An 11,489-nucleotide genomic window follows, 5' to 3' on the forward strand; every position below is an offset into this window, starting at 1 on the left:
CTTTTTTTTAAATATGCGTCTAATAAGCAGTTCTACTTTTTTTTTTTCTCACAAGATCAGAAACAACACATTTATCTTTTGATTTTTAAAACTGATTCAAACAACTTCTCCCTTTCTTCTTCCACCCGTAAACATACCTTTCCCTCTTTACTAATTGGATGATAATATTCCCCTAGAAATTTTTTAGGGTAACACATCTTGCAAAGACTAATACAAAAAAGAAATAATAATAAAGCTAAAGTAGGGCTGGTAAGTACCAGTGATATTACCAATACTATTACAACCACTAAAAAGTAACTTGTTCCTGTGGTAATATATACCACAAATACATACTTTTTAAAAAAAGCACGACCCATTACCCAGAGCAAAATTTATAATCCGTTATTTTCTTTGCATTTCAAAAGAATAATATATATGTATATATATATATATGAAATTCATTATAATACAAGAACCCCACTTATAATTTTTCAAAGAAATGAAAAAAAAAAATAAATGACTGAATCGGATTTTTGGGTTGTTCTGTAAAGTACTTTTGTGCTTTTACTTCTGTATATATATATATATATATATATATATATATATATATATATATATATATATATATATATTAAAGTAGCAAAAAAGAAAAAAAAAAAAAGGACTTTAATAAACAACAAGCACACATTTCACAATTATGGTCACATAATTTGTACACAAAATTAGAAAAGACCTACAAATAGATGGAGCAAATGGAGTAAAATAAACGACTTCAGTTTCGTATAATGAGGCAAAAAAGCAAAAGAAGAAAAAATGAAAAAGTATCGCAAAATCGCCAGCAAATTAACTCTCCATAAATGTTTGCAGCCATCTTCTTTTTTCCTTCAAAAGTTCACTCCTCGAAAAATACTATCGCATAATCATCATTCAGTCAATACATAACCGACCTTCCATATACATTATATTATTATTATTCAATGCTCATGGCTCTTAGTTAAATATGAGTGGAGATAAATATCTTAAAATAAGAAGAGTTTTTTCTTTAAATAAAACGATAAAATGTACAATATATATGTAATATATATGTATATTATGAGGGGAAATAGTGCACTTCTTTAATAATAATAATTACCAAAATGTGGAAGATGATGCTTTTCCGAATAATCACAAAATTGTTATTCTCATTATTATTGTTGCTATCATTGTCGCCAAGGCTGCTGGCCGGAAAAAAAAACTTTCCCATATAAAACAAAAATAAAAATAAATGAAAGACAAATCGTTAGACGTCGGGCTCGCCATATCGTCTTCGTTTGCGTCGACGGCGTGTGTATATTCAGATGGCTACTATCGTGAGATGCAGCACCCCATTTGGATTGGAGATATATATATATATATATCAATAGGTGGCGGTTCAAGACTCTTCGATCCACAAGACGCTGCCGCGAGGTTGGGACCAAAAATAGGATGAACGGCAAAAATAGAAACAGGGAAAACATTCTCCCTGCTGTTGCCGGCTCCTTCGCTCCTTCCGTCCGGGTCTCTAATAAAGTTTAATAGGAAGAAATCACGTAACAGTACCGTCGCGCAGCCCGAATCTGTCATCAATCGAAGCGAGCGAATATCTCGCAAATCATCAAAAACAATTTTTGATGCGCGCCTGCGGCTTCCAAGAAAAAGGTGTTATTTTTTCCCTCCTTTAGATGTAAGGCCTTCGGCGTATCCTCCCTGGCGCAGTCGGCAGCGCGTTAGGCTGTTAACCTACAGGTCGTTGGTTCGAATCCAACGGGAGGAGTTTTTTTGTTGCTTCGAAAAAAATTTTTTCGTGTCAAAAACATGGACGAGTAGGGGATCGAACCCTAGGCCTCCTGTATGCAAAACAGGCGCTCTACCACTGAGCTACACGCCCCGTGGCGAAGGGGAAAAATTGGTCAGGCTGATAGACAAAACTTCCTCATGTCTATCGTTTTAGCTCAGATTTTTGCGACGGCGAAGGCGCTCCAGTGGCCTAATGGATAAGGCTTTGGACTTCTAATCCAAGGATTGCGGGTTCGAGTCCCGTCTGGAGTATATATTTTTTTCCTTTGTGCAAAGGTGAAGGGAACAATCACGTTTAGAGCAGGCGGGACGGTGCCTTCCTAGCTCAGCGGTAGAGCGCACGGCTTTTAACCGTGTGGTCGTGGGTTCGATCCCCACGGATGGCGCTTTTTTTCCAACTTTCATTTTTGAGGGAAATGACGCCGGTGTGGGTTCTCGCGTGGATGCGAGGGAGCCCTCGTAGCCCAATGGATAAGGCGTTCGCTTCCTAAGCGAAAGATTGCGGGTTCGAGTCCCGCCGAGGGTAATTTTTTTTTTTTTTTTCATTCCTGCGGCGTTTATCTGCGGTTCTTGATGCGAGCATCTCTTGTGTATGCAAATTAGTCCAAACCACACTTTTTTTTTCCCGAGAGGAACACCTCGCACTTGTTGGCGCGACAAATGAACAAAGGAGGAAACAGGCATTTTATCCATAAGCGTTAATAAGCGCATCCCAAAAACGATAGACACACACACACATATTTATTTTATATATATATATTTTGGCTCCGCCATTTCTCTCGCAGCGTCACGTAAATCAAAATGACAAGGACACCAACACCACCACCAAGAACAGAAAACAAAAAAGCTAACAAGCGTGTCTTTTTTTTTCTTTTTTCTTCTTACCTTCATCGGAGGGAGATAAAGTAGTTCAACAGAGCTCTCAACTGTTCAGAACGTTCGGGATCGTGTGTGTGGTATTGAAGGTCGTTCAGAAGCCTGGAAATAACATCATCCAAGGCATCACCATCAGTGAATGCAGTCGTTGTGGCGTACTGATGAAGAAGTCCAGGGTCGCTCAACCGAGGAAAGTCCTTCGGCCCTCTGTCGTCTTCTGCCCTTGCTTCTGAAGGAACATCTTCTTCGCATGATGGTACGGAAAGCACCGCCACGGAGTTCGCCCCATTCAACTCCTCAAAAGATTCTTCTTCGTTTTGAAAACATTCACTTTCAAACAGAGTCACTCCATCCTCTTCTTGCTCTTCACCCCCCCCGTCTGTTTCATCTGTTGTTTCGTCCTCGGCTAAAGGCGCGCACTGTTCCAGGGCACGTCGAACAAGACGCAAAACAATCTGTTTATTTTCAACCATCAGAGTTCCAACCTCTACCGGTACATATGCCCTCGCAGGATACTGCTTCACATTTTCGCCGTAAAGAACATTGAATTCTCGAAAAAGTTGATGTCGGCACAAGTCTTCACACGTAGGACGCTGCTCTGGAAAAAAAACAAGACAACGTGAGATCAAGTCCATCCACTTTGTTTGACGGTCTCGTGTTGTATGCAAGCGCCAGTTGTTCCTAATCATTTCCATAAGTCGTGAAGGGCGAGGAACACTCCGCAGCAAATACATCTGTGCATTCCCCACCGGCATAAGGCGTTTAATCTCATCATGACTTGGTGTCCCAATGGTATCCAGAATCACCTCTAACTGAGTGCTGGCACGATGACCCTCCCACACACCATGTTCATTGAGGGCTGAGCTAACCCTAAAAAGGGCACGCCCGGTCACTAGTTCAAATAAAATGCATCCTAGTGACCACACATCAATGGACGTCTCCCCACGTGAAACCGTTGTTATGATTTCAGGTGGTCGATAGTAACGTGTACACACATAAAATGTATCACTCGCCTGAGCATCTCGCGCCAGTCCGAGGTCAGCAATAAGAGCGGTAGATTCATAGGGATTCGTATTGTGCAGACGAATAAGAATGTTTTCTGGCTTCATATCACGGTGCACAATGTTACACTTGTGCAGATAATCCAATCCAAAGCATATTTGGAAGGCAACCACAACACACACTTGTTCAATAAACTCCTCCGTGACTGCCAGGTTTAAACCGGCAGGAGAGGAGGCATGATTGATAAAGTGGAGCAAATCCCCTTTCATGAGAGGCATCACAATGTGAAGATTAAACTTGTCGCTGCCGCGTATTTTTGCCACTTCCGCCTCCAGTTGAGTCTGGTGCTTGAAAAGTGCGGCACCGCAACTAAGACCGGCATACGCTGGAGCCTGAACGTCCAAACTTTGCGGAGCCTCCCCTGACACCGCGGAGCCGCTGCATTGAATGCCATCCTCCAAAAGAGAACGGCCGTCCACACTACTGCATGAAGTTACAAACATGCTAAAAAAACCAATCACGTGTGGATGGGCGTCATGAAGAAAAGACATGGTGTCTATTTCACGAATGAGACGTTTGCTCTCCTGATCGACAAAACGCGCTGGGATGGTTTTAATGGCAACCTGCTCATTTGTCAGTAGGTCGTGGTATTCCTCCACAACACCAAATCCACCTTTGCCTACCAGTCTAACAAATTCATAACGTCCAACAAGACGCGGAGTGGGCATCGAACTTGCCAAGAAACGCTCCTCGTGAAATGACTCACCGCCACAACCAACCAAACAACAATCCCCTCTCTCCTTTCCCACAGCGTGTCGGAAGGGAGGGAAAAGAACAACAACAACAAAAAAAAAAAAAAAAAAAAAAAAACTATAAACACGAGAAAAAAAAAAAGAACAAAACAAATGATGAGCGGGATTGTACAGAATGACTGCGGCACAAGAGAAGAGAATCACCACGGACCAACACCCACACAGTGAGAGAAAGAGAAGTAGCGAGTAGACGAGATGAAGATCTCAAGAAAATCTCTTCATACAATTTAATTATATATAATTTGTTTTATCTCCTTGAGGGTGCCGGCGACAGAATCCATCCCAACAACAACAACAAAACGGCATGCCTTACTGCCGTCCCTATTTTTAGCCACCTTTAGCTGCCTTCTCCTTCTTTTCCTTCTTCTTTTTTCCCCGCTTCTCCAGGAAGTCAAACGCGTTATCCACGTCCACCACCTGCTGCTTTTGTTGCTTCTCCTCCATTTCTCGTCGTAACTCCTCCACGTTTCTGCCATCGCCTTGGCGCACAAGACGATTTTTCATCAGTTTCGTCTCCAGCACCTGCTTCCGTTCCTTCATCGCCTCGGCCTCCTCCCGCTCAAAGATCGATCGCACCTTCTTTTTGTACTCGCTAAGCGTACCATTGAACGACGTTACAGTACGGTTCCCCACCTCCCAAATCTGCATCTCTGTTTCCTCAATCAAACGAGCGTCGTGTGTCACCACCAGCACCCCTCCCCTAAACGCTTTAATCGCTTCGCAGAGGGCCTCGATCGACTCCACATCCAAATGGTTCGTTGGTTCGTCAAAGAGAAGAAAATGGGGCTTTTCCGTGCTGATTGCCGCAAAGGCAACACGAGCCTTTTGCCCCCCACTTAGGGTAGCAATCTGATTTTTGTGCACATTGCCCTCCAAACCAAAACTGCCCAGTTGACGGCGCGCCTTGTCCTCCTCATTGATGCCCAGGGACCGAATATATTCTACCGCCGTTTTCTCCAAAGGCAATTTATCCACAAAATGTTGGTTGTAGCGGCCGACACGGACCTTCCGATTAATCGTAACAACACCTACGGTGGGGTTCAGTTCACCGGTCATAATATTCAACAATGTACTCTTGCCAATACCATTGGGACCACACAATGTGATGCGGCTGTCTGTCCACAGGGCACAATTGACATTTTCAAATAACACCGGTCCACCAGGATAGTTGAATGAAACATCCTCCAGCTTGAAAATACAAGCATCCGGCAACTCGGGCGGTTCAGCAAAAGGGAAGTTGACAATATAGTCACGACGTTTTTCAAGGTACAATGGATCTAAACGACCTGTGCGAACTTGATCTTTTATCCAATCGTCAACCTGTGCATTCGACATTCCATTGCGCTTCTTCTCCTTTATCGTTTTGGAAACGGCTGCATATTTCTTATCCAACTCCTGATGCCGCTGACGCAGCTGTTCATCGAACCCACTGTACCCACCACGATAATAGTTCAGCAGATGATTCTCCACATGAACCATGTGAGTACAAACTTCATCAAGAAATCCGGCATCATGAGAAACAACAACAAGAGTTTTTGGACGCCGCACTTTTTCACTGTACTGCTCACACAAATACGACTCCAACCAAATGACAGCATTCAAGTCCAAATGGTTTGTCGGCTCATCTAGCATCAGTACATCCGGCTCAATAAAAACAGCAGATGCCAACGCGATACGCTTACGCCATCCGCCACTGAAGCTCTTTGTTGGACGCTCATGCCACTCCGTTGGAAAGCCCAAACCAAACAAAATACGACGGGCACGGGCCTCAGCTTGAGATGCGCCCATCATTTCCAGTTCATCTTCTAAAAACTGTAATCGGGCGAATTCCACTTCATTAAGCTCCACTTTCCCGCGCAAGGTCACCGCCTCAGTCGAATATTCCTTCTGCTTCTTATGACTCTCCAGAACAGCATCAACCGCACTCAAATCAGAGGCGTGAAACTCCTGTTCCTGTTCTACAAGCAACAGATCAAGATTCGACTGCACAGGTAACTCTCGGGTACTCAACAAACGAAGAATAGTCGACTTCCCTCTCCCATTTGGACCCATTAGTCCGTAACGTGAACCTGCAGAAAGCTTCACGACCGTATCCTTAAAGAGCACCTTGCCATTCACGGAAACAGAGACCTTTTTCAAGGAAATATTTCGAGAACCCTCCGGCATTTGTTCAAGCTCCCATGTAACAGAAAAAGGGTTATCACCCTCCTTATTAACGTTATTCGCTCGATCGCTCAAAACACGAAGTTCCTCAAGGTGCTTCTCAGCCTTTTCCTGTCGCTTGCGCTCCTTGCGAGTAACGGCATTCCGCACACCCTCAGAACTATTTAACAATTCAGCCTCTTCCATTTTTTAACACCAAATGACGAATCGAAACAATAATAATAATAACAATCCAACCTAACTCACTACCTCCAAAAACAAAAAAAACAAAAAAAACAGAGTGTGGCGCAAAGTTGCGGCGGCAGCAGCATTGGTGAGAGGGAACCCCCTTTCTGCCCTCCACCAGGCATCCACCCTGTTGCCTTCTTTTTATTCCCTTACCGAGCCAAATAATAATAATAATAATAATAATAATAGTAATAATAATAATAATAATAATAATAATAGTGTGGGTGGGAAAGAATTTCCTGTTAGGAAGCCCCAGTGCATCACAGAATAGGAGAAAGCAGGGCACAAAAGAAAAAGAAAAAGAAAAAGAAAGGAGGAAGGAAAGCCCACGGCAAATGCAGCACCTCTAGTCAACCTGCTCCATGCTCGATGTGCCAGCAACGGGCTCCGCGGGAACGGCGGCAGCGGGCTCCGCTTCTTCATTGCCGTTGTCTTCGTCGTCCAGCGAGAGGCCAAGCTTGATCATGCGGTGGATGCGTTCGGCGTACGACGTGGGATCGTCCAGCGTGAAACCAGACGTCAGCAGCGCGGTGTCAAAGAGCAGGTACACAAGGTCCTTCACGGCCTTGTCGTTCTCGTCCGCCTCCACGCGGCGTTTGAGCTCCTTCACAATGGGGTGAGCCGGGTTGATCTCCATCGTCTTCTTGGACATCATGTACGCAGACATGCTCGAGTCGCGCAGCGCCTGGTTGCGCATGATCTGCTCCATGTGTGCGCTCCACCCGAACTCCGACGTCACAAGAATGCACGGCGACGTCGCCAGGCGCTCCGACACCACCACCTTCTCCACCTTGTCGCCAAGCACATCCTTCATCGCCTTGCAGAGACGCTCGTACGCCGTCTTCTCCTCCTCCCGCTGCTTCTTCTCTTCCTCCGTCTCCTCAAAGTGCACGCCCTCCTTCGTCAGGCACGCGAACTTCTTGTCCTCAAAGTCCTTCACCTGCTGCATCACGTACTCATCGATCGGTTCCGTCATGAACAGCACCTCAAAGCCGCGGCGCCTCGCCTGCTCAATGAACGGCGAGGTCTCCAGCTTCTTCTTGCTGTCGCCCGTCACGTAGTAGATGCACTTCTGGCCCTCCTTCATGCGGGTGACGTAGTCCTTCAAGGTCGTCATGTCCTCCCCGGACTCCGAGCTGTGGAAGCGCAGCAGCTCCATCAGCTTCTTGCGGTTCGCGCTGTCCTCGTGGATGCCAAGCTTGACGTTCTTGCCAAACTGCTCATAGAACTTCTTGTAGTCTTCCTTGTTCTCGGCAATCTCCTCAAAGAGCTCCAGCGCCTTCTTCACAATGTTCTTCCGGATCACCTTAAGAATCTTATTCTGCTGCAGGTTCTCACGCGAAATGTTCAGCGGCAGGTCCTCGCTGTCCACCACACCGCGCACGAAAGCAAGCCACTCGGGGCACAGGTCCTCGCAGTTGTCCATGATGAACACGCGGCGCACGTACAGCTTGATGTTGTTGCGCTTCTTGCTGGGCTCAAACATGTCAAATGGCGCGCGCTTCGGCACGAACAGAATTGCGCGGAACTCCAGCTGGCCCTCCACAGAGAAGTGCTTCGTCGACAGCGGCTCCTCCCAGTCGTTCGAGATGGCCTTGTAGAAGGCGGCGTACTCCTCCTTCGTCACATCCTTCGGGTCGCGCGTCCAGAGAGGCTTGTGCTTGTTCTGCACCACAAACTCCTGCGTCACCTCCTTGACCTTCTTCGTCTTCTTCTTCTTCTCCCCCTCCTCCGCGTCGTCCTTCACCTCCTCCACCTTCGGCTCCTCACCCTCCTCATTCTTCGCCGCAGCCGCCTCGTCCTCATCCTCGTCGGTCACCTCCTTCTCCGTCGCCTTCTCCACCATCAGCTCAATGTCATAACCGATGAACTCCGAGTGCTTCTTGATGAGATCCTTCAGACGGCGCTCCTCCAGGTACTCCTGCTGGTCCTCCTTCAGGTGCAAAACAATGCGGGTGCCGCGCTTCAGGTCACAGTCCGGCGTCGGCGTCACGGTGAAAGTGCCGCCAGCAGACGATTCCCACGTGTACGCCTCGTCGTCGTTGTTCTTCGACACAACCGTCACGCGGTCAGCCACAAGGTACGCCGAGTAGAAACCAACACCGAACTGGCCAATCATGCTCATGTCACCACCGGCCTCCAGCGCCTCCATGAAGGCCTTTGTGCCGGACCGCGCGATCGTGCCCAGATTGTTCACAAGCTCCGCCTTCGTCATGCCAATACCGGTATCCTCCACCGTCAGCGTCTTGTTTGCCTTGTCGGGGATCACGCGGATACGAAGGTGGGACTCGTCACCCAGCACCGCCTGGTTCGTCAGGCTCTGGTAGCGGATCTTGTCGCACGCATCGGACGAGTTGCTGATCAATTCACGCAGGAAAATTTCCTTGTTGGAATAGAAGGTATTAATTATGAGAGACATTAGCTGATTAATCTCAGCCTGGAATGCGAATGTCTCGGTCATCCTTGCGAGTTTCTTGTTCTTAGGGTCTCTAACACGTGTGTGTGTGTGTGTGTGTATGCCTGTCTTTCTTGTGTATGCCTTGCGCGAAATGCTGATGTTGTCGTGTTACGAAAGTTGTGCTTATCTTCTGGTGGCAATACAGAGAAGAAGAAATGCGAGAGGAAAGGGAGAAGGATATACAAAGAGAAAGAACAAAAACGCGGAGTGTGTGGCGCACAGTTGCGGCGGCAGCAGCAGTGGTGAGAGGGAACCCCCTTTCTGCCCTCCACCAGGCATCCACCCTGTTCCCTTCTTTTTATTCCCTTACCGAACCAAATAATAATAATAATAATAATAATAATAATAATAATAATAATAATAATAATAATAATAATAATAGTGTGGGTGGGAAAGAATTTCCTGTTAGGAAAGCCCAGTGCATCACAGAATAGGAGAAAGCAGGGCACAAAAGAAAAAGAAAAAGAAAGGAGGAAGGAAGGTCCACGGCAAATGCAGCACCTCTAGTCAACCTGCTCCATGCTCGATGTGCCAGCAACGGGCTCAGCGGGAACGGCGGCAGCGGGCTCCGCTTCCTCATTGCCGTTGTCTTCGTCGTCCAGCGAGAGGCCAAGCTTGATCATGCGGTGGATGCGTTCGGCGTACGACGTGGGATCGTCCAGCGTGAAACCAGACGTCAGCAGCGCGGTGTCAAAGAGCAGGTACACAAGGTCCTTCACGGCCTTGTCGTTCTCGTCCGCCTCCACGCGGCGTTTGAGCTCCTTCACAATGGGGTGCGCCGGGTTGATCTCCATCGTCTTCTTGGACATCATGTACGCAGACATGCTCGAGTCGCGCAGCGCCTGGTTGCGCATGATCTGCTCCATGTGTGCGCTCCACCCGAACTCCGACGTCACAAGAATGCACGGCGACGTCGCCAGGCGCTCCGACACCACCACCTTCTCCACCTTGTCGCCAAGCACATCCTTCATCGCCTTGCAGAGACGCTCGTACGCCGTCTTCTCCTCCTCCCGCTGCTTCTTCTCTTCCTCCGTCTCCTCAAAGTGCACGCCCTCCTTCGTCAGGCACGCGAACTTCTTGTCCTCAAAGTCCTTCACCTGCTGCATCACGTACTCATCGATCGGTTCCGTCATGAACAGCACCTCAAAGCCGCGGCGCCTCGCCTGCTCAATGAACGGCGAGGTCTCCAGCTTCTTCTTGCTGTCGCCCGTCACGTAGTAGATGCACTTCTGGCCCTCCTTCATGCGGGTGACGTAGTCCTTCAAGGTCGTCATGTCCTCCCCGGACTCCGAGCTGTGGAAGCGCAGCAGCTCCATCAGCTTCTTGCGGTTCGCGCTGTCCTCGTGGATGCCAAGCTTGACGTTCTTGCCAAACTGCTCATAGAACTTCTTGTAGTCTTCCTTGTTCTCGGCAATCTCCTCAAAGAGCTCCAGCGCCTTCTTCACAATGTTCTTCCGGATCACCTTAAGAATCTTATTCTGCTGCAGGTTCTCACGCGAAATGTTCAGCGGCAGGTCCTCGCTGTCCACCACACCGCGCACGAAAGCAAGCCACTCGGGGCACAGGTCCTCGCAGTTGTCCATGATGAACACGCGGCGCACGTACAGCTTGATGTTGTTGCGCTTCTTGCTGGGCTCAAACATGTCAAATGGCGCGCGCTTCGGCACGAACAGAATTGCGCGGAACTCCAGCTGGCCCTCCACAGAGAAGTGCTTCGTCGACAGCGGCTCCTCCCAGTCGTTCGAGATGGCCTTGTAGAAGGCGGCGTACTCCTCCTTCGTCACATCCTTCGGGTCGCGCGTCCAGAGAGGCTTGTGCTTGTTCTGCACCACAAACTCCTGCGTCACCTCCTTGACCTTCTTCGTCTTCTTCTTCTTCTCCCCCTCCTCCGCGTCGTCCTTCACCTCCTCCACCTTCGGCTCCTCACCCTCCTCATTCTTCGCCGCAGCCGCCTCGTCCTCATCCTCGTCGGTCACCTCCTTCTCCGTCGCCTTCTCCACCATCAGCTCAATGTCATAACCGATGAACTCCGAGTGCTTCTTGATGAGATCCTTCAGACGGCGCTCCTCCAGGTACTCCTGCTGGTCCTCCTTCAGGTGCAAAACAATGCGGGTGCCGCGCTTCAGGTCACAGTCCGGCGTCGGCGTCACGGGAAA

The 11,489-nt window shown here is 48.1% G+C and overlaps 4 protein-coding genes and 4 non-coding genes across 8 annotated transcripts, besides 20 other annotated features; 4 read left to right on the forward strand and 4 right to left on the reverse strand.

Moving 5' to 3' along the window:
- Positions 1–1,886: part of a sequence feature (heterozygous, non-Esmeraldo-like haplotype) that runs on past the window's edge.
- Positions 409–432: a microsatellite.
- Positions 553–611: a microsatellite.
- On the forward strand, positions 1,699–1,771 carry Tc00.1047053509105.112. Its single transcript has one exon. It is a non-coding gene; the product is annotated as a tRNA-Asn (tRNA).
- Positions 1,887–1,964: a sequence feature (haploid, non-Esmeraldo-like haplotype).
- Positions 1,965–6,683: a sequence feature (haploid, Esmeraldo-like haplotype).
- Tc00.1047053509105.114 lies at positions 1,974–2,046 on the forward strand. Its single transcript has one exon. It is a non-coding gene; the product is annotated as a tRNA-Arg (tRNA).
- Tc00.1047053509105.116 lies at positions 2,109–2,180 on the forward strand. The gene has a single exon. It is a non-coding gene; the product is annotated as a tRNA-Lys (tRNA).
- Tc00.1047053509105.118 lies at positions 2,248–2,320 on the forward strand. Its single transcript has one exon. It is a non-coding gene; the product is annotated as a tRNA-Arg (tRNA).
- Positions 2,532–2,557: a sequence feature (AT_rich).
- On the reverse strand, positions 2,682–4,400 carry Tc00.1047053509105.120 (protein kinase, putative; the record flags this gene model as incomplete). Its single annotated transcript, XM_809797.1, has 1 exon — positions 2,682–4,400. One exon carries the CDS (start codon positions 4,398–4,400, stop codon positions 2,682–2,684), a length of 1,719 nt encoding a protein of 572 aa, XP_814890.1.
- Positions 4,518–4,578: a sequence feature (A-rich).
- On the reverse strand, positions 4,812–6,833 carry Tc00.1047053509105.130 (ATP-binding cassette protein, putative; the record flags this gene model as incomplete). Its single annotated transcript, XM_809798.1, has 1 exon — positions 4,812–6,833. One exon carries the CDS (start codon positions 6,831–6,833, stop codon positions 4,812–4,814), a length of 2,022 nt encoding a protein of 673 aa, XP_814891.1.
- Positions 6,684–6,820: a sequence feature (areas merged during assembly that could not be assigned to a particular haplotype. This can correspond to areas where the two haplotypes were merged or to regions with more than two copies in the genome that were merged during assembly.).
- Positions 6,821–6,927: a sequence feature (areas merged during assembly that could not be assigned to a particular haplotype. This can correspond to areas where the two haplotypes were merged or to regions with more than two copies in the genome that were merged during assembly.).
- Positions 6,928–6,945: a sequence feature (areas merged during assembly that could not be assigned to a particular haplotype. This can correspond to areas where the two haplotypes were merged or to regions with more than two copies in the genome that were merged during assembly.).
- Positions 6,946–7,511: a sequence feature (areas merged during assembly that could not be assigned to a particular haplotype. This can correspond to areas where the two haplotypes were merged or to regions with more than two copies in the genome that were merged during assembly.).
- Positions 7,036–7,093: a microsatellite.
- Positions 7,162–7,200: a repeat region.
- Positions 7,222–9,336, reverse strand: Tc00.1047053509105.140 (heat shock protein 85, putative; the record flags this gene model as incomplete). The annotated part of the gene is made up of 1 exon (XM_809799.1): positions 7,222–9,336. One exon carries the CDS (start codon positions 9,334–9,336, stop codon positions 7,222–7,224), a length of 2,115 nt encoding a protein of 704 aa, XP_814892.1.
- Positions 7,512–11,489: a sequence feature (heterozygous, Esmeraldo-like haplotype).
- Positions 7,717–7,758: a sequence feature (CT-rich).
- Positions 8,554–8,719: a sequence feature (CT-rich).
- Positions 9,372–9,394: a microsatellite.
- Positions 9,651–9,714: a microsatellite.
- Tc00.1047053509105.150 (heat shock protein 85, putative) lies at positions 9,837–11,489 on the reverse strand (the record flags this gene model as incomplete). Its single annotated transcript, XM_809800.1, has 1 exon — positions 9,837–11,489. A coding segment is annotated over one exon (1,653 nt), but the record flags the coding sequence as incomplete, so codon positions are not given.
- Positions 10,332–10,373: a sequence feature (CT-rich).
- Positions 11,169–11,334: a sequence feature (CT-rich).

Source organism: Trypanosoma cruzi, genomic scaffold (genome assembly GCF_000209065.1).
Source record: "Trypanosoma cruzi strain CL Brener 1047053517149 genomic scaffold, whole genome shotgun sequence".
Taxonomy (NCBI): Eukaryota; Euglenozoa; class Kinetoplastea; order Trypanosomatida; family Trypanosomatidae; genus Trypanosoma; species Trypanosoma cruzi.